The sequence below is a fragment of the Pelodiscus sinensis genome, chromosome 2, assembly GCF_052426305.1.
Source record: "Pelodiscus sinensis isolate ZL-2025 chromosome 2, ASM5242630v1, whole genome shotgun sequence".
Taxonomy (NCBI): domain Eukaryota; kingdom Metazoa; phylum Chordata; order Testudines; family Trionychidae; genus Pelodiscus; species Pelodiscus sinensis.
The window spans coordinates 54,593,830-54,616,777 of record NC_143053.1 but is presented as its reverse complement, the minus strand read 5'-3'; the positions used below and the strand labels follow the sequence as shown (position 1 = coordinate 54,616,777).

Here is a 22,948-nt window from a genome sequence, read left to right as displayed (position 1 = left end):
TGATTGTTCTGTCTGGACTGGATGCGGGTGGAGATGGCTGTCATCAGCGCAGAGAAAATTATTTAGCTCATGTTGGTTTTACCCACCTTCCTAACAGTCTTGCACAGACACTGAATATAAGAGGGTACCAAGCAGATCCTTATGGTACTCCAAATAGATATCATATAAGGGTCTGTCTGACATAGCACTGTGTAGTTTGGTTCAGGAGTGGAGAGTTTGGAGGATAGTAGGTCAGGGAAATATTTGTTTGCAAATAAATATTAATACTTTGGTAAAGTAGGGCATGGTGAATATTTTGTTTATAAGTAAATGTTATAGATTTCAGCAACATGTCTAGGCTATTTCTTTGAAGCCAACATTTTCACACATCAAGAGAAGTTTATGCCTCAATATTTTGAGGAAGGAAACCTGTAAAAGTTCCTCAGCACAAAGGCAACAATTGTCCAGAAGTGCCTTTTAGGTCGTCTTTGCCAGAAAAGCCCAGACCCACTGAAATTTCCACCATTCACTCTTGCTGAGGACTTTTTAGTCGACAGCATGAATGTTAGTCAATAGGTCTAATATCCGTATGAACACCTTACATTTATACACTGAATTTATTGACACTGTCAAATTCCTGTAGCTCACTTTAGTGAAATGTCACATTGTAACTACAATATTACAATACAATCTTAAAATGTATGTTTGTGTTCAATTTTCAGAGTGTATTGTCCTCGCAATTGTTTGCAGGCAAACCCACACTATGCTCGTGTAATTGGAACGCGAATTTATTCTGATGTAAGTAGCATGATTTATTCAATCATATTCATAAATGTCGATCATGGAACTGTTTGGGTGTACAATAGAATATACAATGAGAGTATATTATATAGCTTGACAATTCAGACCTGATCCTATATATCTCATGCACTCAAAAGACCAAAGTTTTCAAACTTCGATGCCTAGTGTTAGGCATGTGCTACTGATCTGGTTTGAGCACACAGTATTCCCACAGTATTCAGTGATACTTAGCTCTCCTATAAATCAGGAAAATTATTTGATGCCTAAGTATAGATTTACATTCCTTGTTATAGGCACCCAGACTTTGAAATTTTGATCAAAATTGCCACTGACTTGTATGACATGAGCAATGAATGGAGGGCTAAGACCCTTAATGACCTTTTCCAGATACAAACATGGCATTTTCTAAAATCCAATGAAATGAAAAGCTATGTTATTCCAAAAATAAATATATATAATGCCATTATTATGGACATATGGGTATGTCTACACTACAAAGTTAATTCGAACTAACAGCTGTTAGTTCAAATTAACTTTGATAGGTGCTACACACGTGATCCGCTAGTTTGAACTTAATTCGAACTAGCGGAGCGCTTAATTCAAACTAGGTAAACCTCATTCTACGAGGACTAATGCCTAGTTCGAATTAACTAGTTCGAATTAAGGGCTGTGTAGCCATTTAATTCGAACTAGTGGGAGGCTAGCCCTTCCTAGGTTCCCCTGGTGGCCACTCTGGGCACAACCAGGAAAACTCCTCTCCTCTCCCCCAGCCCCGGGCCCTTAAAGGGGTAGACTGTGGCCAGATGGCACTTGACACAGCCAGCCCTGCCAGCAGTCTGTGCCCCGAACCAGTGGCCCCAGGATGAGCCAGGGAGCCAGTGCCAGCGAGCCGTCCCCTGCGCAGTCCCCCAGCACCCAGGGGCCATCCAGGGGCTGTAGACGGCGCGCACCCTCCTGGACTAGTGCGGAGGTCATGGACCTCATTGAGGTTTGGGGGCAGGCCCCCAACGTCCATGATCTCCGCACTAGGAGGAAGGCAGCTGTCTACGGCCGCATAGCAGCTGCCATGGCCCGAAAGGGACACAGGCACACCCAGGAGCAGGTGCGCCTGACAGTAAAGCAGCTGTGGCAGGCATACACCAGGGCCACCAGGGGCGGCGCCGCAGCAGGGGCTGCCACCTACCCCTATTTCCCCACCCTAAACCAACTCTTGGGGGGCGGGGCAGTCCATGCCAGCCCGGAGGACAGCGAGCCGGGACCGGAGGGCCCTGACCCGGGCACACCGGAGGGGCCACCTCAAGCAGTTCCAGCACCAGTCGGCAGGGTCGTCCAGGGAGACCGTACCGGGTAAGAAGTTCGAATTAAGTAGTTGGGGGGGGGGGGGGCGGGAGGTTGGAGGGAGACCAGAGAGTGCGCGCGTGGGCCATGCCTTCCACGGTCCATGCAGACACCTGTGCAGGTGCGAGCACGTGCCATGCCACCCTTGGGCAGGTGGCTCCAGCTGCGTGACACCCAGGGGCCATGGCCCAATAGGCACATGCATGTGTGAAGAGACCTGACATGCTCCCGACACCGGGGCGGGGCCCAGCAGGATGCTTTCCCTTCACATGTCCCCTCTACACAGAGGCAGGGGACATCTCCCTCCTCCCCCGCCACGCTGGCCACACTATACACGGCACAGGGACATGGGTGCGGTCTTGGGGCAGCTCCCAGTCCCGGGGAGAGCCAGACATCCTGACCATGGCCTCTGTACAAGCACAGCGGCTCTGACGGTGCAGGGCATGGTCGCCCTCATGTCGCAGGGGGAGGGGGGGGATGGGGACTGAGCATCATCCGCTGTGTCCCCAGGGAGAACTGACCACTTCTCTTCTTTCTCTACAGCTGCACCAGCTGCTCGTGCAGGGCGCACCACCCTGCCCGGGACATGCTCCCGTACCTGCGGCCTGCTCTGGACCACCATCACGGAGCAGGAGTACTGGGACCAGCACCTGGGGTCCTTGCGAGCCGTGCACCGCACAGTGGAGGCCTGGATGCGGGCAGACCTCCAGCTCCGCCAGGAGCAGCTGGCTGAGGTCCAAGGGCTGAACTCAAACCTGCAGGCCCTGCTGCAGAGCATTGTGCCCCGGGCTGGTCCTGCGCCTGCTGCCCCCAACTACTGTCCCTCCTCCCACTCCTGCCCCCCTCCCACCTCTTCCTCCTCCACCCCCACACCCTCTTCCTCAATGTTCACACCCCCACCTCAACCTCCGCATCCTCCACCCCATCCCCACGGGGACGCCGAGGCCCCCTCCCTCGCCGTGCTGAGAGGCAGTTGGCCCGGCGAAACCTCCACCCCAATCCCTGAGTTTCCCCTCCCCCTCCTTTCCCTTGTCTCCCCCTTCCAGCTCCCTCCTCCCAGTTTTCCCCCTCCCCTCTCCCACACTCTCTCCTGCCCTTTCCCGCCTCCTCTCTCCCGTCTTCCCACAGTTTTATTCCTCCCGCCCCAGTTTTGTGAAATAAAGAGAGTTTCTATTTTTGAACACGTGTCCTTTATTTTTTACATCAGGAAGGGGGGATAGAGAGGGGTAAGTGGAAGGAGGTGAGGGAGGAATGGGGTACGAGCCCCCGATGGGGAGAACTGGGTTGGCTCTGCGGGCTCCTCAGTGTGGAAGCTCTCCTGAAGCCCCTCAATTGACCCCCCCCCCTCCGGATGGCAGCCTGCGGCAAGTGCAGCCGGGCTGGTGGCCGAGTGCTGTGATGTGCCGAGTGTGGGCACTCAGGACACTCCAAGCCAGAATTGCTTTGCAAGCGGGGAACCCCTGAGAACTGTCTGTCCGGGGTGGGGGTCGGGTCCCTTTAAGCACAGCCCTCGGCTAGCCTGAGACAGCAGCTCCACGCTCTAAGTCCTAACCTGATGCCCTGCTGGCACTGCTTCCAGCCATCCTTAACCTCGGTTCAGGGTCCACTCAGTGTGGACATGCTAGTTCGAATTAGCAAAACACTAATTCGAACTAGTTTTTAAGTCTAGATGCACTAATTCGAATTAGCTTAGTTCGAATTAACTAATTCGAATTAAGTTAGTTCGAATTAGTGCTGTAGTGTAGACATACCCTATCATAGTTATCGACAGTCTCGTAAGAATTTAACAACTGCCATAGCGAGTCACGAGGAGTAACGGTAGTTCGAACTAGGAAGCCTAGTTCGAACTACCTAGTTCGTGCCCCGTGTAGCCGCGCAGCACGGGGTTCGAACCAGCGGGGTTTTAAAAATGGCGGCTCCCTGCTTATGCAAATGAAGCCCGGGAAATTCAAATCCCGGGCTTCATTTGCAAGTGCGGTATGCCTACATTACCCTCCTAGTTCAAACTAGCGGGGTAGTGTAGACATACCCACAGTGACTAGTGCCAGGAGCCCCAGAGGGAAGGAACATACTTGTAGCAATCTTCAGAATGTTTTGAATACAACTTTGTGATGGAAAGCAAAAGTATGCTATAAAGATCTTTTTGGAAATTTGAAACTGAAATCTATTGCTCTCTAATTTCTCTTTCACCAGTACATTTATGTTGTTATGAGAGAACGGCCTATGGGCATTGTGATGCTGCCAGTTATTCATGTTACTTTTGAAAGAATGTTGGAAGCATGTTTTCAAACATACAACTTGGAAGCCATGCCCTGCTCTCCCCAGCTACTCATATGCTCACTGTAGCCCCTGTGCACACACATACTCCTGGCCTGGGTGGTGTTCATCCACCAGAAGCAGAACCCAAGCCAGCTCATTTCCTCTTTCTGAATACTATTCCAGGAACCCCCAAGGGAGCTCCTGGCCTACTGCTACCCTCCTCCCTGGCCTACAGCTGCTCCAGGGGGGACCTTGCTTGGGCCAGTGGCTCCCCCATCCTATAGCCTGTTAGCAGAGTGCACTCTGCAGGCTAGCCACCGCCTCCTGCCTCCTGACCTTCCTGCAGCTGCACTCAGTGGGATGGCTCTTCAAGGGCTAACTCCAGCCTCCAGCAGCCCCCTCCATCCTGCAGGAGGCACTCTGAGGGGCTGGCCAGGGTCTGTGGGCTACCCCTGGCCTGCAGGCCATCTGGGAGGACTAGGCTCTGAGGGATTCCCTGGCCTCCAGTGGTTCCCCATGGCCTGCAGGCTGTTGAAGTGGAGGCAAGGCTCTGGGAGTTGCCACCAGCTTCAGTGACCCCCCCTGCACTCTACAGGTTTGGAGGGGTTGAGTCTCTAGGGACTGCCCCCCTCATAATCCTCCTGCAGCCTGCAGGATGTTGAGGGCGGGGGGTAGGGGACCAGGTGCCAGGGGCTGACCCCAGCTTCCAGTAGTTCCTCTCGTCTCTCTCCCACCACCCACAGCCTGCAGGGTCTCCATGTGGGAAGATTGCGGTAGCTTAGTCCTGCTGGCCTTTCTCTTTGTGCTGTAGCTACCCCAGTGGCCACTCTCAGAATCATAGAATCATAGGACTGGAAGAGACCTCAGGAGGTCATTGAGTTCAACCCCCACCCAAAGCAGGACCAATCCCAACTAAACCAACCAAGCCAGGGCTTTGTCAAGCCAAGACTTAAAAACCCCGAGGGATAGAGATTCCACCACTGCCCTAGGTAACCCATTCCAGTGCTTTACCACCCTCCCAGTGAAATAGTTTTTTCCTAATATCCAACCTAGACCTCCCCCACTGTAACTTGAGACTATTGCTCCTTGCTCTGCCATCCGTCACTACTGAGAACAGCCTCTCTCCATCTTCTTTGGAACCTCTCTTTAGGAAGTTGAAGGCTGCTATCAAATCCTCCCTCACTCTTCTCATCTGCAGACTAAATAAGCCCAAATCCCTCAGCTTCTCCTTGTAGGTCATGTGCTCCAGCCCCCTAATCATTTTGGTTGCCCTCTGCTGGACCCTCTCCAATGCGTCCACATCCTTTCAGTAGTGGGGGGCCCAGAACTGGACACAATACTCCAGATGTGGCCTTACCAGTGTCAAATAAAGGGGAATAATCTCTTCTCTAGATCTGCTGGCAATACTCCTCCTAATGCAACCTAATATTCCATTTACCTTCTTGACTGCAAGGGCACATTGTTGACTTCTCATCTACTGTAATCCCCAAGTCCTTTTCTGCCAAACTGCTACTTAGCCAAGAACAGATCCTTGGGGCACTCCGCTAGAAACTGACCCCCGACCTGATATCGAGCCGTTGATCACTACCCATTGGGCCCAACAATCTAGCCAGCTTTCTAGTCATCTTACAATCCATTTATCCAATCCATACTTCCTTAACTTACTGGCAAGAATATTGTGGGAGAACATATCAAAAGCTTTGCTAAATTCAAGGTATATCACATCCACCGACTTTCCCATATCCACAGAGCCTGTTACCTCATCATAGAAGCTAATCAGATTGGTCAGGCATGACTTTCCTTTGTGAATCCATGTTAACTATTGCTGATCATTTTCCCCGCTTCCAAGTGCTTCAAAATGGATTCCTTGAGGATCCCCTCCATGATTTTTCCATAGACTGAGGTAAGGCTGACTGCTCTGTAGTTCCCTGGATTGTCCTTCTTCCCTTTTTTATAAATGGGTACTACATTTGCCTTTTTCCAGTTATCCGGGATCTCTACTGATCTCCATGAGTTTTCAAAGATAATGGCCAAAGGCTCTTCAACGACATTTGCCAACTCCCTCAATACCCTCAGATGCATTAAATCCAGACCCATGGATTTGTGTATATCTAGCTTTCCTAAATAGTTCTTATCCTGTTCTTTCTCCAGTGAGGGCTGCATTGCCTAGTGGGAGTTGACCTTATCTGCGAAGACAGAGGCAAAAAAAACATTGAATACTTCAGCTTTCCCACATCATCTGTCACTAGGTTACCTCCCTAAGGGCCCCACACCTTCTCTGATCATCCTCTTATTGCTAACATGCCTGTAGAAACCTTTCTTGTTACATCCTTCACATCCCTTGCTAGCTGCAATTCCAATCGTGCTTTTGCCTTCCTGATTATTCCCCTGCATTCTTGAGCAATATATTTATACTCCTCTCTAGTCATCTGTCCAAGTTTCCACTTTTTGTAAGCTTCCTTTTTGCATTTAATCTTCCTCTCTGTACCCCTCCCTTTTGTGTCTTTCCCCATTTTGCCCCCTCCCTTTCCATGTTATGTAAAACAGTCCCATTCCTGGCACTTCTCATTTTCCAGGCACAATCAAACTCTAACCTTGGTTTAAGTTAGGGTATGAGGAAACTGCATGTCACCTTTGTTGGTCCTAACTCTTATAGTTTAGGATGAGTTTTTAGTTTATAGGTACTAAAAATGCTGTAGAGAAGGGAAGAACCATGATGGCAGGCAGTTGGCAGAGCTGCAAGGGACCAGTATTAGTGGAGGCTCATCGACAAGTTCAACTGGCTTTTGAAGTGGCATTGCTGGGGGTTGGGGGGGAGGAATGTCACCTTACTATTTGAACAATGCAGAGGATTTCCTCAAGGAAATATTCATGGGGAGATCCTAATTAAAAGTCCCCTTCCATAGCTTTGAATACATGGGAGAAAATCTAGGTTCAGGATACTGGAAAAAGAGGATTTTTGGCATGGAGGGTCTGTGGCGTGTGAATGTCACTTAAAAGGATTTCAAGAATCTTCTACAAAAAGTGGAAACTAAGTCAAATTACACAGGATAAATATTAAAAAAACAACAACCCACAAATATGCAGGGACCAATTAGAAAGGCCAAGCCACAAAAGGAGATTAAACTAGCTAGAGACATAAAGGATAACAAAACCATTCTACAAATACATTAGAAGTAAGAAGACCAAAGATAGTTAGGCCATTACTCAGTGAAAGGGGGAAAGACAATAATAGAAAATGTGGAAATGGCAAAAGTGCTGAATGATTTTTTTCTTTCATTTTTCACCATAAAAGTTAGTAGTGAGCAGATGTCTAACATTGTGAATTCAAGTGAAAATGAGGTAGGATCTGAAATTAAAATATGGAAAGAAGAAGTTAAAAATTACTTAGACAACTTAGGTATCTGTAAATTAGAAGGGCCTACAATATTTAGGGGTTATCTGAGTCAAGAAAACTCATGGAAGACAGGTAAGATTCCAAAGGACAAATATAATGCTAATCTATAACACAGGAAATGAAGACATCTCAGGGTATGTCTACACTACCCCGCTAGTTCGAACTAGCGGGGTAATGTAGGCATACCGCACTTGCAAATGAAGCCCGGGATTTGAATTTCCTGGGCTTCATTTGCATAAGCGGGGAGCCGCCATTTTTAAATCCCCGCTGCTTCGAACCCCGTGCAGCACGGCTACACGGGGCTCGAACTAGGTAGTTCGGACTAGGGTGCCTATTCCGAACTACCGGTACACCTCATTTCACGAGGAGTAACGGTAGTTCGGAATAGGAACCTAGTCCGAACTACCTAGTTCGAGCCCCGTGTAGCCGCACTGCACGGGGTTCGAAGCAGCGGGGATTTAAAAATGGCGTAGCCCCGCTTATGCAAATGAAACCTGGGAAATTCAAATCCCGGGCTTCATTTGCAAGTGCGGTATGCCTACATTACCCTCCTAGTTTGAACTAGGAGGGTAGTGTAGACATACCCTCAGAGACTTACAGACCAATCATCTTAACTTCAGTACCAAGAAAAATAGTGGGGCAAATAATCAAGCGATTGCTTTGCAAGCACCTAGAAGATAATAAGTAACAGTCAACACAAATTTGTCAACAACAAATCATGTCACGCCAAGTTAATAGCTTTCTTTCACAGGATAACAAGCCTCGTGGCTAGAGGGGAAGCAGCAGATGTGGTATATCTTATCTTTAGTAAGGATTTTGATACTGTCTCACGTGATCTTGTCATAAACGAAGTAGGGAAATATAGCCTAGATGGAGCTACTATCAGGTGACTACATAACTGATTGGAAGCCATTCCTGGAGAAACAACAAAGTAGCTCGAGTTTATATCAATTGACTTTGACAAGGTTTCTCTTTATCGAGTCTAATTTTGTTCAGATAATCATTTGGATTACACTAATTTGACATAATAGTGTCCATTTGTACCAGTTATAATATGTGGCTACATTCTTTTATAGTTTTATCTTCAGTTTAGTTGTTAATTGTTTAAGGTGAAGCAGAGTCCCTACCTACTTTTAATCTGATCCTTTAAATTGAATCACTTACGAGCAAACCAAATCCATTTCCAGTACATCATTTTTTTAATTGGAAAACCAATGGCTTTTACTTCATCTGTTTTATCGTGAGGAGAAAATAGTGGTATCAGAGCAGCCGTGGTGCTTGGTATTGTGCTGTTTTGGGAACTTTAAATACAGGGAACTTTAAATACAGACTGCACACTATTTCTTACTTGCATAGAATATTTTACATAGGAGGAGCTGTACTTAGTCTTGGAGCAGGCAGCAGGGGGAAAGCAAGAAGGATGAAGTCCTTTGCACTGTGTTCCTCTGTCATCTGTCTAGGGAGCAGCAGTGTGCGAGCTGCAGGGGAGCAGTTCACCATTTTCCCAATAAGTGATGTTACCCAATATTTAGTCAGTCCTCGGCAGTGTGATGACAAGTAACTGGCCGTGGTGATGATACTCAAACATTTTAAAGCACTTTGAAATGTATGGATGAAAAACACTATTTAAGTGTCAAGAACCAATCATTATTATGAGAAGGAAGTAATACTTGGGCTCCCCCTTGCATTCACTGATGTACATCAGTAACTTCACATATGGGATTAGTCCCTACAGTACAGCAAGTGTCACCTAGTCACTCATGTGCATATTTGTTAGTATGTATGTCAATGGGGAAAATGGAAAAATAAGTGCATTTTGAGGAAGGAATTACTTTCAACTCCTTGGTAATGATCTGGAGACACAACCCTGTGGGCAAGATTAATTAGAACAGATTTTCCTGTTAGAGCATAAATACTAATTTCTACTCACCTTATTCAAGCAAGAAATTCCATTGATCTGATAAGGCCAAATCCTGAATGCATTGCACAGAAGTAGTTCCAAATAGCCACTAATTAGTCTCCTAAGAATTCTGCTTTTAAACAATTCATTTTCTCAACATTCATCCGTGTTATACAGAAATATTTGTAGCCATGTTGCTTGGAAAAATGCATCCATTGTGCAAAGGAAATAAAAGTTGAGAGATGCCATTGAAGCAAATTTGCTTTTTTTTATTTAAGATATTTGCAAACCTATTTTTGCAGCATTCACTAAGCTCTTAACACTTTATTTTACGCTATCTAGGCTAGAAGGTTGAGCAACATGTTTAATTCTTAAATTGATTTAGAAAATTTTGGTTCTGTTCCCTTCTCCCTGCATCTAAACAGGTTTAGCTCTGAATAGTCCATGCTGCCCATAACATTTTTGCTATACAGCATTTCCACTAAGCTCTGAGGTTACAGTGACTGCCCCTAATCTTAGTGAGATTGCTAGTTATCACATTATGCTTTGCTCTGCTAGCTATACTGGTTTATTTGTCAGCTTTTCCCACAGATTAACACAGAGCCATATAGTTGTGTACACTGTGTTCGTATCCACATGCGTGTTTCTGTCATTGTTGCTCATCCTCCTTTCCCTTGCACTCTCCACTGGTTTGTTGCACCTTCGTGTTTTGTCTTATCTTAAAGAAAATTGTAAGTGCTTTGAGACAGGGAGTTATTCTCACTTTGCATATGTACGGTACTAAGATGGTGAGGTTCTATGTCAAATAGGACCTCAGGGTATTATCATAATGTAGATAATAAATATAGTATATGCTACTCTCACAACAGACTGTACAAATAACTCACTTTGCTAGGGGCCTGTCCATACTCCAGATCTTTCCAAAGGGCAATTTTTTATCTTTTTGACAGACCACCCAACAGTTTTCTGCCTTCCTCTCATGGAAACCGGAAGTCCAGGTTTTCAGCTTCCTCATTCCTATTATCTAAGGCTCAGGGCCTTATTTCTGGCATTGTAATATTATGCCACAGAACTTTTTAGCGGTGTTTACTCTCAAAAGCAAAAGAAGGAAAATTATTAAGCAGCTTGGTATTCAGATTCTATGACCTGTTAAATACTGATGAATGCCAGAGAGTTCACAGTGTACCAAAAAAGCAAGGTCATGTAGTGTTATATAGACTGTTTATGTTACTGTAAATAATGCATTATGTTGCTTTACTTTTGTTTTGGCTTGAGAGAACTTCTGAACTAAAACAGCCCAAAATTACTGATGGAGAATTCCAGGAAGAGATAGGTCTTTAAGACTGCCAATAAAATGATTTATAAATAATATTTAGAAACAAAATAAACCTGTGGGGGTGAAGTCCTGCCCCCATTGGTATCAATGGGAGTGTTGCCATTGACTTTCATACAGCCAGGAATTCACCCAAAATGTTATCCAAGAAAGTCTGGGCAAAATGTTAAATGATCTGGCACTTCAAAATAAGAACCGTCCCTCTATTTAAAATAATTTTTTTTCTGGCTGACGGCCAGAATTAGATTGCACTTCCTTTAGAAAACTTCATAAATTTTTCCCATGCTCTCACCCCTTGCATCAGTCCATGAAGCAGGACCAGGACATCATGGTTCCTAATCTCCTCATCCACACTCTCTTCTCATGTCTTCACTACTGCAACCTTCTATTTTCAAGCCTTCACTACTGCAAATTTGCAACCCTCAAATCTATTCAGAATGCTGGTGTTATCTTCTTGGCTCATTATCCTAACCACATTAACCTCTGCTTTGAGTATCCCATTGTCTTCCTCATCCCACTCTAACATTCACTTGTCAGCTTCTCCCTTAAGCATTGTCATGATTTCTCCCACATTCTTCGTTTTGATTAGGGAAAAACACACTGATAAATCCAAGCAATGATTATCTTCCTCCAGATCCTTCTGGAGCATTCACCTCTGCCATGATGCCTACAAAATCTGGCCTGCTTGTCATGGTTAAACACGGAAAAGCTGTGGCCTTTCCTCTTCCTCTCCTTTCCTTTTCCTGCTCTCTTCCTCACTTTCTCTAATGCCAATTAAAAACAAACAGGGAAATGACCTCTCTGTAATAGATATAACTAACTGAGTCAATCATCCACTCATTTGCTGGTACATTGCATCCACATCCCCTACCCTTCCTTTGTATTTTTAGATTGTAAATCCTTCAGTACAGGGATTGTCTCTCCTGTGTTTGTATAATGCCCAGCACAGTAGTGACTAGGGTCTTTGGCCACTACCATAATATTAATATTTAGAAACAGCAACAGCCCTAGTAAATTAAATTAGTCTCTTGATCACTGGCTGCCCAGTTAAGACTACAACAAGCTCCTGAGATAATTATGAAGAGGAAGCAAAGAAAGGTACTGATTGATATAAACTGTATACTCTCTGGCTTATTTAAGAGATGCAATCAATCATTCTGAGTTGGAAAGCTTAATAGGGCCTTTGAATAAACTGTGTCAAAGTTATATCCTCAGAAATATTGTGACATTAATGGACTGACTATATAACAGTGAAACTGGTAATTTCACTCATTGGAATAGGAATTGGAAAATAATTGCTATTTTGAATTCCTGTATTTTTATATAGCATTTAGATTACAAAATAACTACAGTTACAGATATATGTTATTCCAGTTATAGCTGGAAGGAAATGCAACCTTGTTTAAACAATGGTCTGGATGACCAATATTGATGTTTTTACTGGTTAAGTTTTAATGTTGATTCAGTGGAATCCTCTTACAGTGAAGACATTTTTTATCTTCTCAAAACAGCTTGGTTATGCATGGTGATTCCCTAAACTTGGAAGTTCAAATTGCATAGTGTTGTGCATTGAAACTAATAAGGATTTATCTTCTACAATATAAATGGAGTTTCAGTGTATCTGCAGTTCACTGAAAATATTATTAAGTTATTAAAAGTTTAAGTAATTAAAAAGAGAGTTTACCAGTTCTTTTCCTGAGTAATTGACTACTCTTGTGTACACTTTATTTCAAATAATAAGTATGTAAATAATCAGAGTAGGACAGTTTCATGAGTGCATTAAGGGCCTAGTTCTGTGAATATTAGAAAGACTTCACTGAGTACTTTACCTATGTAAGAATTGCAGGATTGGTTCCCCGTGACACAAGGTTTTTAGTAATGTACTGTCCGAACTTTCTTTGCATAAAGCCATGTGGGTAGTTCAGGTCCAACTATGAATATTATGGGCAAGTCTTGTTATAAAACAGTATGAGGAATTCGGAGCTCAAGATAGAAACAACAGCAGACAAGATTGCAACTTTTGAGTAAACACTGAAGTGTACTCAGTGATATTTCTCAAACAGGCTTGGAGGAGTAACTCTTCCTAGGTTGTTATAAGTCTGTGCAAATGCGATGTAGGGACAAATACAGGATGTTGTGGATGCACATTAGGTGGCCTTTGCGGCTATGGGTCTAATTGCATACATTTAATTCTTAGTTGAACATATCTGATCCTTCAGCTTTATCCTGTTTCATATCCCTTAGGGATATTAAAGCAAAATGCAGGACTGATGAAGGGAAACCCATGTAGTGATGGTTGCAGCTTCCTCCTGCAAAACACCACATAGATTCCCCTTCATCGGTCCTTCATTAATCTATGTATGTCCTGGAATTGGCAAAACATCAGGATGTAGATGTAAATGGCTATGAATTATTGTGTACCATTGATCATGAAGTGCTGTTAACTCACCTGTCAATCTTATGAATAGAGCTGATCTTCATTGACATTGTTCTTTTCTTCTCAGGGAGTTCTCTACAGGTAGCTGTTGGCAATTACTCCTCTTCCCAAAGAGTTCTCAAGTGCAGAGTACCCTTCCATTTCTGTAAATATGGAGCTGGTAGGAAGGATACCGATGAGGCATCTCATTAAAAGTTTTCAATGTGCAGATACACCCAACTCTACATCTCTAGATCATCTGATTCAGATGATATAGTTCAGCCAATGTCCTCAGCCAGTCCTCAGCCAATGTCTAGTTGAGATTTGGGCATGCATGAGAGCACACTGAAGCTGAACGTAGGCAAGACCAAGGTGATGATGGTAGTTTGAGAAAAGGGGACACAAGAGGGGACGCAGAGGGAATATTGTCCACTTTGATGGAAGGAGTATGTCTGTCACTAGTTATTAGTGTTTGTAATTTGGGAGTGATTTCAGATGCAGGCCTTAGCTCTGCTCTCCAGGCTTTTGTTACCTCTCAACATTTAGACTATTGCAACACACTCTAAGTAGGGCTACATCTTAAACATTTGGGGATCAAAGCCAGCATTTCCTGAATGAGACATCTTGCTGGGAAGTTAGCTGTTCATTGATCTCTGGGTGAAGTTTATGGTTTTGGTTATGAACTTTAAAGCTCTGGAACCAGCTACTAGAGGGACCACCTCTCTTGCTGTCTTTTATGGTACAACCATTCATTCTTATTGAGAGTGCACTCTCTGAGTGGCGACTTTGGCACAGCTTCAGTTAGCAAGGACAGTAGAGCTGGATTCTTCTCATTAAAAAAATGTGAGGGGGAGGCTGACAGGACATGTCTGTGAGGGCTTCAGGAGTATGGAAATTGTTCTCTTTTCTCTTGGCGCTTAATGTCTGTAAGCTGGTGACTTTCCAGACGTTCAGCAAACAATACTTCATTCTTTCAACAAAGCTAATGTGGCTTGCTTCCTACTTGAGGAGAAGATGCATTGCTGGCCAGTCGAGTTCCTGTGGAATTTATTTCAATGATACCAAGGAGTAATTTTAATTTATTAGAAAATATGTCATGGATATGCTTCCTTATTATTTTTAAATCTAATTCTACAAGTGAATGAAAAACATAATAGAACTAATTGCAAACAAAATCTCTTTTGCTCTTTTCTCAGATGTCTAGTATCTGCCGGGCAGCCGTACATGCTGGAGTAGTTCGCAACCAAGGAGGCTATGTTGATGTTATGCCAGTAGATAAAAGGAAGGTGTACATTGCCTCTTTTCAGAATGGAATATTTTCAGAAAGGTAAAAAGTTCAGTTTAAAAGACTGTTGTTCTTCTTTCTCCTAAGAAATGCCTGTCATCATTTTCAGTTTCTTGCACTATGTCTCTGTGTGTGGTGAGTTTAAGTGTGTGTGTTTGAAAGCTAAATAAATAGGCTAACATGGATGATTTACAGGGTTGTGTAAGAGTTCCAATGATTGGAGAAGCTGCGGTACCAGAACTGCCTGTCTCCTCTAAGCACATAAATCATAACCCTAAAAAGCGGCTTATAAATCAACAACTCTCTTGTTTATTGATCCTGTGGCAAATAATGCAATGTTTGCTAAGAAAACTGCTTTTGCCTCCTTTTGCATTTTTTAGATTAGTGATTCATTCAGTCTAGTTGAGTGAGGTTTGGATGGCCAGTACTTTACATAACTTTGTATCAAGGAACATATTCCTACAAGTGATACAGGCAACAGAATAACCTATAATTAACATATGCACAAGTGTGTATCTTAGTCTTTAAAATCACTTATTATATGGTACCATTATGTACCTTCTGTGATAACATTGTCTGCATATTTTAGTTAATTTAAATCTCTGAAATATTTTTCCAGGCTCTAGTGCAGGGCTTTCAAACTCCATGGCCACAGTGATTGTGCAATTTGGGGGGGAGGCCTGTCAGTTATTGGCCCCCCAAGTCCTCCCTTCCCACCACAGCCTCATCTTCCCTCCCCTGTTCACTGTGCTCCACTTTCCCATGGCTCGTGCTTCTGTGGGGAGTGCAGGGGACACTGTTGCTTCTGAATATGGTGCCAGGCCCCTCCCCTCATGATCCCTGAAATTGTGTCCTCAGAGCTGGGCTGCCATGGAGTGGGAGAGGGCAAGGCAATGGCGGGAAGGGACAGGGCTTGGGAGCTTGTAACAGAATAGAGCACTCTTCCTCTGACTTCCCTTATTCTTCATATGTTGATGGTTACAGGAGTCAGAGTAAGAAGTCCTTCAGCTTGACAGTATTTTGACACTATTTTGAAATAACTGCCTTCTCTGTAGACATGGACTAAGTTATTTAGGAATAGTGCTAGTTACAGTGGAGTCTGGATTAACCAACACCCGGTAATCCGACACTCCACTTTATCCGACCCTGCAGCTCCTGGGGACTTTGTTCCTGGGAGCTGCAGGCTCGGATACAGCGCGGGCCGAGAGAACGGCCCCTCTTGCTGCCCCGTCGCTCTCTAGGAGAAGCTGCTGCTGCCGCTGCTGCCGGGACGCTTCCAGGCAGGAGCAGCAGCAGCAGCAGCTTCTCTTAGAGATCAACGGAACAGCTGATGCTGCTCTGCGGGGACTTCATCCCCGGCAGGAGCGGCATCAGCTGTTCCGTTGCTCTCTACAGTAGTCTGTATCATCCGACATATTTGGTAATCCGACCATGTGTCGGTCCCATTTAGGTCGGATGATAGGGACTCTACTGTATTCCAAAATAGTGTTGCAGTGTAGACACCCTTAGGCTATGTCTACACTACGAGTTTTCTCGGCAAAATATGTGCAAACATGGGACTCATTTGCATGAGTCACAATCTCATTTGCATATTTTCTGCCAATCCGTTTTTGCGCTGGGGTTTTTGCATAAAAAGAAGCAGCGCGGACATTTTTTTTTTTTGCGCAAAAAAACCTTTTTCTGCAAGATACACTCCAGTCATCTGAAGAAGTGGGCTCTGCCAACAAAAGCTCATGATACCATCTACCTGTTTTTTTAGTTTTTAAAGTGCCATCAGACTATTTGTTGTTTTTTAAGTTTATCCTGCGCAGACTAACTCAGCTACCCCTCTGAAACTCAGTAATACCAGTTATTTGGTATGTGGGAGACCTACGTTCAAAACCCTTCCCTGCTGTGTGATTGAATTCATGTCTCCCACAGCCAAGCTAAGTGCCCTAACCACTGGGCTATAAAATGGGTTCTACCTCCCTGCTAATTATATGAATGGTACCAATCTTGTCCCACAAAATAATTTTGCCCAAAACTATTTTGTGAATTTGTCAAATTAGTGACATTTTTGGGTCAACCAAAGTTCCTTTACAGTGAATAAACAGTAGATCTGAAAAATTGTGCCCCAGTTAGTTGCCTGGATTTTATGTGTGTAGAAAAAAATGTGATTTGGGCACTATTAACCCCTTGCAGCCCAAACTATTTATTTAAATAAAAAGATATCAGTTATGTGGTCCATGTGTATGATGCAACAGCTATTCAACAACATAGAAGAGCCTTAATTGCTGATCCATATCCCCTGGTGAGAGGGGATAACGTTTCAAAGAGTATATAGCAGTGGCACAGCTACCAGTTTCACATGAAAAGAAGCCAAGATGATGGCTCCAATGTGCCTTCTGATTCAGGAGACTGTTTCCTGCCATTTGCCCTAAAGAACCTTGACACTGTTCAGTTGTGTGGATAAAAGAACAGAAAAATTAAGCCTCTCTGCTCTCACTGATGTTTACAAAACAGCATTAATTCCGTAAGTTGTACCCTCAGGTTCTGAAATAATTGACTAGAAATCATACACGTTCTAGGCTTTCCCTAAATATTAGTATTCACTTAATTGTTCTGTTAATAAGCATTTATTTTGAAGTAAAGAGCACCAGTGATAGAACTGTTCTTGGAGATTATTTTTGTCAGAAAGTTCTTTTGTTCTGGTGAAGTTACCCAATCCTTTCCCTATTCAAATGAATGGCAGGATTATATAGCAATTTTGTAATTAACTTCAAGAAGAACAGAAGTAGTCTTTTCTCAGGATTCTCAAAAACCTACTTGCAAAATGTCATATAGCAAAATATGGCCAGAATCTGCTATGACCTCAGGCTATGTCTAGACTATGGGGTTTTTCGGGGATCCTGGAAAAACTCTACTGTGTCCAGGGAACATGTCTGTTCTTATGCTTTTTTTGCAGAAGAGCGTACACGCTCTTTGGGAAGCCTTGTCTTCCTCCTTCCATGAGTGGCGATTCTGGCCATATTTTCCTCCCTGCAGAGTGGCGGAGGGTTTGCTGCTCGCCGCGCTGTTCCCCGCTGACTTCCCCTCACCGGACGCCTTGCCCTCTCTCCTCCACCCCTGCTTGCAGGCCGGCAGCTGAGTTTCCCCAGGTGGCCCATTGCCAGTGGCTGCGTGGGGCTTTCCCCGTCTCCCTGCAAAGCGGTGGAGGGTTCTTCGCTCGCCACGCCATTCCCTGCTAACTCCCCCTCACCGGACGCCTTGCCACCTCTCCTCCACCCCTGCTTGCAGGCCAGCAGCTGAGTTCCTCCAGGTGGCCCATTGCCAGTGGCTATGTGGGGCTTCCCCCGTCTCCCCGCAAAGCGGTGGAGGGTTCTCCGCTCACCACGCCATTCCCTGCTGACTCCCCCTCACCGGACGCCTTGCCACCTCTCCTCCGCCCCCGCTTACATGCCAGTGGCTGGGCTTATCCAGCCGGCCCATCACCAGCAGCTGCGCAGGGCTTCCCCCGCCTCCCTGCAAAGCAGCGGAGGGTTCTCCGCTCGCCGCACCGTTCCCCGGCAACCCACCCCCCTCGCCGGACGCAGTGCGGGTCTTGACAGACCCATCACAGGGGCATACTCCCAACTAAATCCCCCTCCCCTCCCCTCTCCTTCCTTTCCCAGAGCCAAACACCTCCCCTCCCTGCTGTAACCCAGTCTGCTTTCTCCCCCAACCTTATGTCCCGGTCCCAACAGACACTACCGCTTGAAACGCAACCCCCACCTTTTCCATTATTTTCAGTGGGAAAGTTGACCCCGTATAACACGTTTTCACTTAACACAATCATTTTCTCAAACATATCTGTAGTGTTAAATGAGGAATTACTGTAGTCTAGACATAGCCTCAGTGGCACAGGTACCAACATTTCCCCTGCATAAAATAATTTGCAAGATCAGTTCTGAAGACTTCAGTCAATAAGAGTTTTGCACTCAGAGAGCTTGCATCATTTTCTAAGAGTGCTTTGGAGTGCTGTGGTCTTATCAATAATCTCTGGAATTGTTTTATTTTGCAGTTTACAGAATCCTCCAGGAGGCAAGGCTTTCAGAATATTTGCCGTCGTGTGAGTCCAATTACATATGTGTTTAAAAAAAAACACCACGGAATAAACAGAAACCAGAGCACTTGGAAGAGAATAATAAAGGTCACTTAGTATATTTCCTAAAGGTTGTATAAAGCTGTAACGTTATTGTACAGAAGATAACAGCTATTTCCACCAAAAGACTTTCAGCTGCATGTAAATCTTAGAGAAAAATGTGTAAAATTAAACATGGGAGAAAATGAATTTGAAAAACTACAATGATTAACATTTTTTTGAATCCTGTGTTAAATATTGCTATATTTTCTTAGCAGTTATTCCTATACAGTTAATTCAAATCTCATAAATGTTCTACATTTTTATCTGAATACATTATTTTCCGATGCTTTATGTATGCCACTAACAATAACTTTAAAACTCCACCATGGATATATCAGAGATTTTATATCCAATTGATGTTTAAAAAATTGCCATCTCAATGAATTATACAATAAATCATGTCTGTAAGTCAGAAATATAACGCTTTTTATGACTTACTCTAATATTAACTATCCCAAAAGAAGAGCTGGAGTGTTTTACACTTCACAGCAATGATTAGACAAATATCATTTTTTAAAAAAACCTGGAAATGCAGAAAATCCTGACACACATTAAATTGTGTGTGTTTTTAATAAACATTCTTTTTTAAAAAATGGTCTATTTTTTGTATTTTCTAAATTAAATTTGATAATTAACATACTATTATTGGATGTTGCTAACTCATTCAGTTCAAAAAATCAGACACTCAAAAGTCACTTTCACACCAAAAGGTGAAATAAACTGAAAGGATTGAGTTCCTGATTCTGCAAACTCACATAAGTCTTACTTTAAGTCTGTGACTAGTTTCACTGAGTTCAGTGGGCTTCCTAATAGGATTAAAGTTAACTACATGCATAAGTAGTTTCTAGTTTCAGGCCTTATACTGTACAAAATATCTATATAGTACACGGAGATTTGAGGGTGAGCAGTCAACACAATCTCTGCACTGTTAAGGAAATGGTAACAAGGCAAATCCCCCTTATTTCTCACAACCTGGCAGATACTCCTGCAGGCCAGGATGTATAGCAATATGGAGCCTAATGATGATTAACTCATTTATTGCTTCACCATTTCCTTTTAATTCATTAATGGTGAATAGCCTTGTGCATTAATTTTACCATATTATGGTATATGAAGAAAATATAATGGTGATACTATGTTTCTTTCTATGAAAAGTGTATTGTGCTTTAAGACTGAAAAGCTGTTAAACTTTATTTTTGGTATTTTTGTTTCTGCTGATGAATTTATTTCTCTTTTTAACTAGTAAACTTATCGGTATTCATATTTCAGAGTATTATTTTCTATCCTTTGTTTTACTACATGTACTACCTCATGTAGTTAGGCAAGCGTTGTTTAGTTTTTTAATCAGTTTTGAATAAAAATAATTTACATATAACAGTAAAATTGGCAGTCTTGATTTTTTTCCCCACAGAAAATACATGTTTGTTCTAGCTCAAGAAGAAAAATACCAGCTAGCTAAAGTTTGCTTTTGCTGCTGACCAAAACATTGCAAGCGGTTTGTAGGAAATGGCTATAGAAAGAGGTTGAGGTTTTAAAAGCTGACTAAGCAATTTAGCTGTACAGTCCACAGCTATTATTCTTGAAGTTGTAAGGAGAATTCCTCTAGTTGGTTTTGAAAGTCTCAGTCAGAATATATGGGTTTAGGCTTCTTTTAGTACATTCTGTATCAGGAAACTGATTTTGTAAAAAATGCTGCCACCATGTTCAACCCATCTACTTCCTTTTTATGTGGTTAATCTTTTAGTAATGGAATTAAACTAGTGAAAAGAGGCCCCAACAAGAAATATTCTTAGTAATATCTGCCTACAGTTCTTATAAACCTAAGTTTATAATACTTTTTTTATTCTCATAAACACTGTAGAACCCATACAGCTAGAGAAGAATGAAATGACATCTTTTCTGTCTTGCATGTCATCAGCAGAATTGTTCACCAAGTTCTGATTACAGAATCTTTACCAATGATGATTGTGATCACTGGGCTACAAAGAACTGAGCTTGACTTTCAGACTCCAGGTTCTGCTTAGCAGAGCTGACAGTTTGTAATAATGTTGGTAGGGTATTTGTTAGAGCCTCTCCTGGGGATGGATTGTGAAATGAGTTCCCCCAACCCCAGACCGTTGCTGCCACCTCTCCTTTTTTCTATCTGATCTTTTTGCCGCTTTCCTTCTGGACAACTTTTTGCTCTTCTCTACTGACTCTTCCCTCCTTTCTTTTCTCTAGCCCCCCCTCCTAATTCATCAGAAGGTTACAGGAGGAAGGGCATTGGAGGTTTCCACCCAAGCCTGAGCTGAATACCATGGGGGAAGTGAAGAGAAGATAAGCTTGGGCTGGGGGAGGGTTACCTCTCTCCATATGTGAGTGGTTCTTGTAGCCAGCCTTATTTGTGGCCCTATAAAAGGGCGACATTTGCCTTCCAAGCACCCATTACAGCCTCAGGGAGCTCTTCAGCACTCCCTTTGGGTATGTCTACACTACCCTCCTAGTTCGAACTAGGAGGGTAATGTATGCATACCGCACTTGCTAATGAAGCCCTGGATTTGAATTTCCCGGGCTTCATTAGCATAAGCGGGGAGCCGCCATTTTTAAATCCCCGCTGCTTCGAACCCCGTGCAGCGCGGCTACACGGGGCTCAAACTAGGTAGTTCGGACTAGGTTCCTACTCCGAACTACCGTTAGTCCTCGTGAAACGAGGTGTACCGGTAGTTCGGAATAGGCACCCTAGTCCGAACTACCTAGTTCGAGCCCCGTGTAGCCGCGCTGCACGGGGTTCGAAGCAGCGGGGATTTAAAAATGGCGGCTCCCCGTTTATGCTAATGAAGCCCGGGAAATTCAAATCCCAGGCTTCATTAGCAAGTGCGGTATGCATACATTACCCCGCTAGTTCGAACTAGCGGGGTAGTGTAGACATATCCTCACTTCCTTCTCTCTTGTGGGCTCCTTAATAACTCACCAATGGGAGGTAAAACATTCTACTTCCAAGGTCCAATTTATTTAGACCCTACACACATTAAAACTTCACATCAGCTTTGCCCAGATGGCCCCTGATTTCACAGTTCTCTCTCCTTGAAACTTAAGCCCCAACTCTCCTTCCTGGAGCTAAGTTCAGTTCAAACTTGCCCCATTATTCCCTGCAGCAAACTTGCCCCGTTATTACAGCTACCTGCAGATCTCCAGGCTCCTGGCATGTTGCTAGCTCCCTTTCAAGCACCCTTTCTCAGGGGCTACTCCAAGGGGTCTGTTCCATCCTCCCTTATATCTCCAGGCCTGAATTAAGCCTATAATGACTTTTAACTATGCCAGAACAGATGACAAGAAAGGTGTTTCCATACAGTTACATATCTTGGACTAGTTCATCCAATAGTTGAAATCAACAGCACTACAATGATTTTCATCAGCTAAAGCCCCATGCCCACAATTTGAGGATAGGATGTACAGAGTCTTAACCTAGACAATCATTAGTAATCAGATAAAGCCCAACTCAGAAATTGTTGCTATTATAAACTATGAAGCAAATGCACAAGGAAAGCTCTCTGTTTGCTCTACCATGTCATACATACCACTATCCCACAGGGAATGATGCCAAGGAAAACTGCAAGCTATGGAGCCTGATGGAATTTCTAGTCCTTTAGGTGGATACTTCCTGCACAGGAGACAATCTGACCTGGGAATTGTCTCCTGTGCTGCAATTCTATGTACAGTATTAGGGAGAACTGAGCTAGAGATGGGTTACCACATTCCTTTGGCTGTATTGATACATAAACAGAAAAACAGTGGATACTGTATACTTTGAGATGTACTCATATAAGTTATGCAATCAGTGTCTTCTGGGAGGCTATCGCTTTTGAAGTATGCTTTGGGTTTGGCTACGGAAAAAGAGAACCCAATGTGAACACAATAGAGAATATTTACATCCTGCATTTTCTCTATTTATAAAAAGGAACAGACTTAGAAATACACATATTTAGAAATTTTAAAGATTATGCATATAGTACAATAGTTCTTTTGGAAGGTTATCTGATAACTTAGATTGAAATATTGTAATTTCATATTCCTGTTCTGTCTAGGTCTCTTGGGGCTC

At 43.7% G+C, this 22,948-nt stretch overlaps 1 protein-coding gene across 1 annotated transcript in view; it reads left to right on the top strand.

Moving 5' to 3' along the window:
* The window catches only part of CRISPLD1 (cysteine rich secretory protein LCCL domain containing 1), a 67,338-nt gene extending 47,089 nt beyond the window's left edge, over positions 1-20,249 (top strand). Inside the window, exons 13-15 of the mRNA XM_089776222.1 lie at positions 702-777; positions 14,620-14,750; positions 18,748-20,249. Coding sequence (XP_089632348.1) covers positions 702-777; positions 14,620-14,750; positions 18,748-18,799 — 259 coding nt within the window. The 3' untranslated portion in view covers positions 18,800-20,249. The remainder of the gene's footprint in view (positions 1-701; positions 778-14,619; positions 14,751-18,747) is intronic.
* Positions 20,250-22,948: the final 2,699 nt, after the last annotated feature.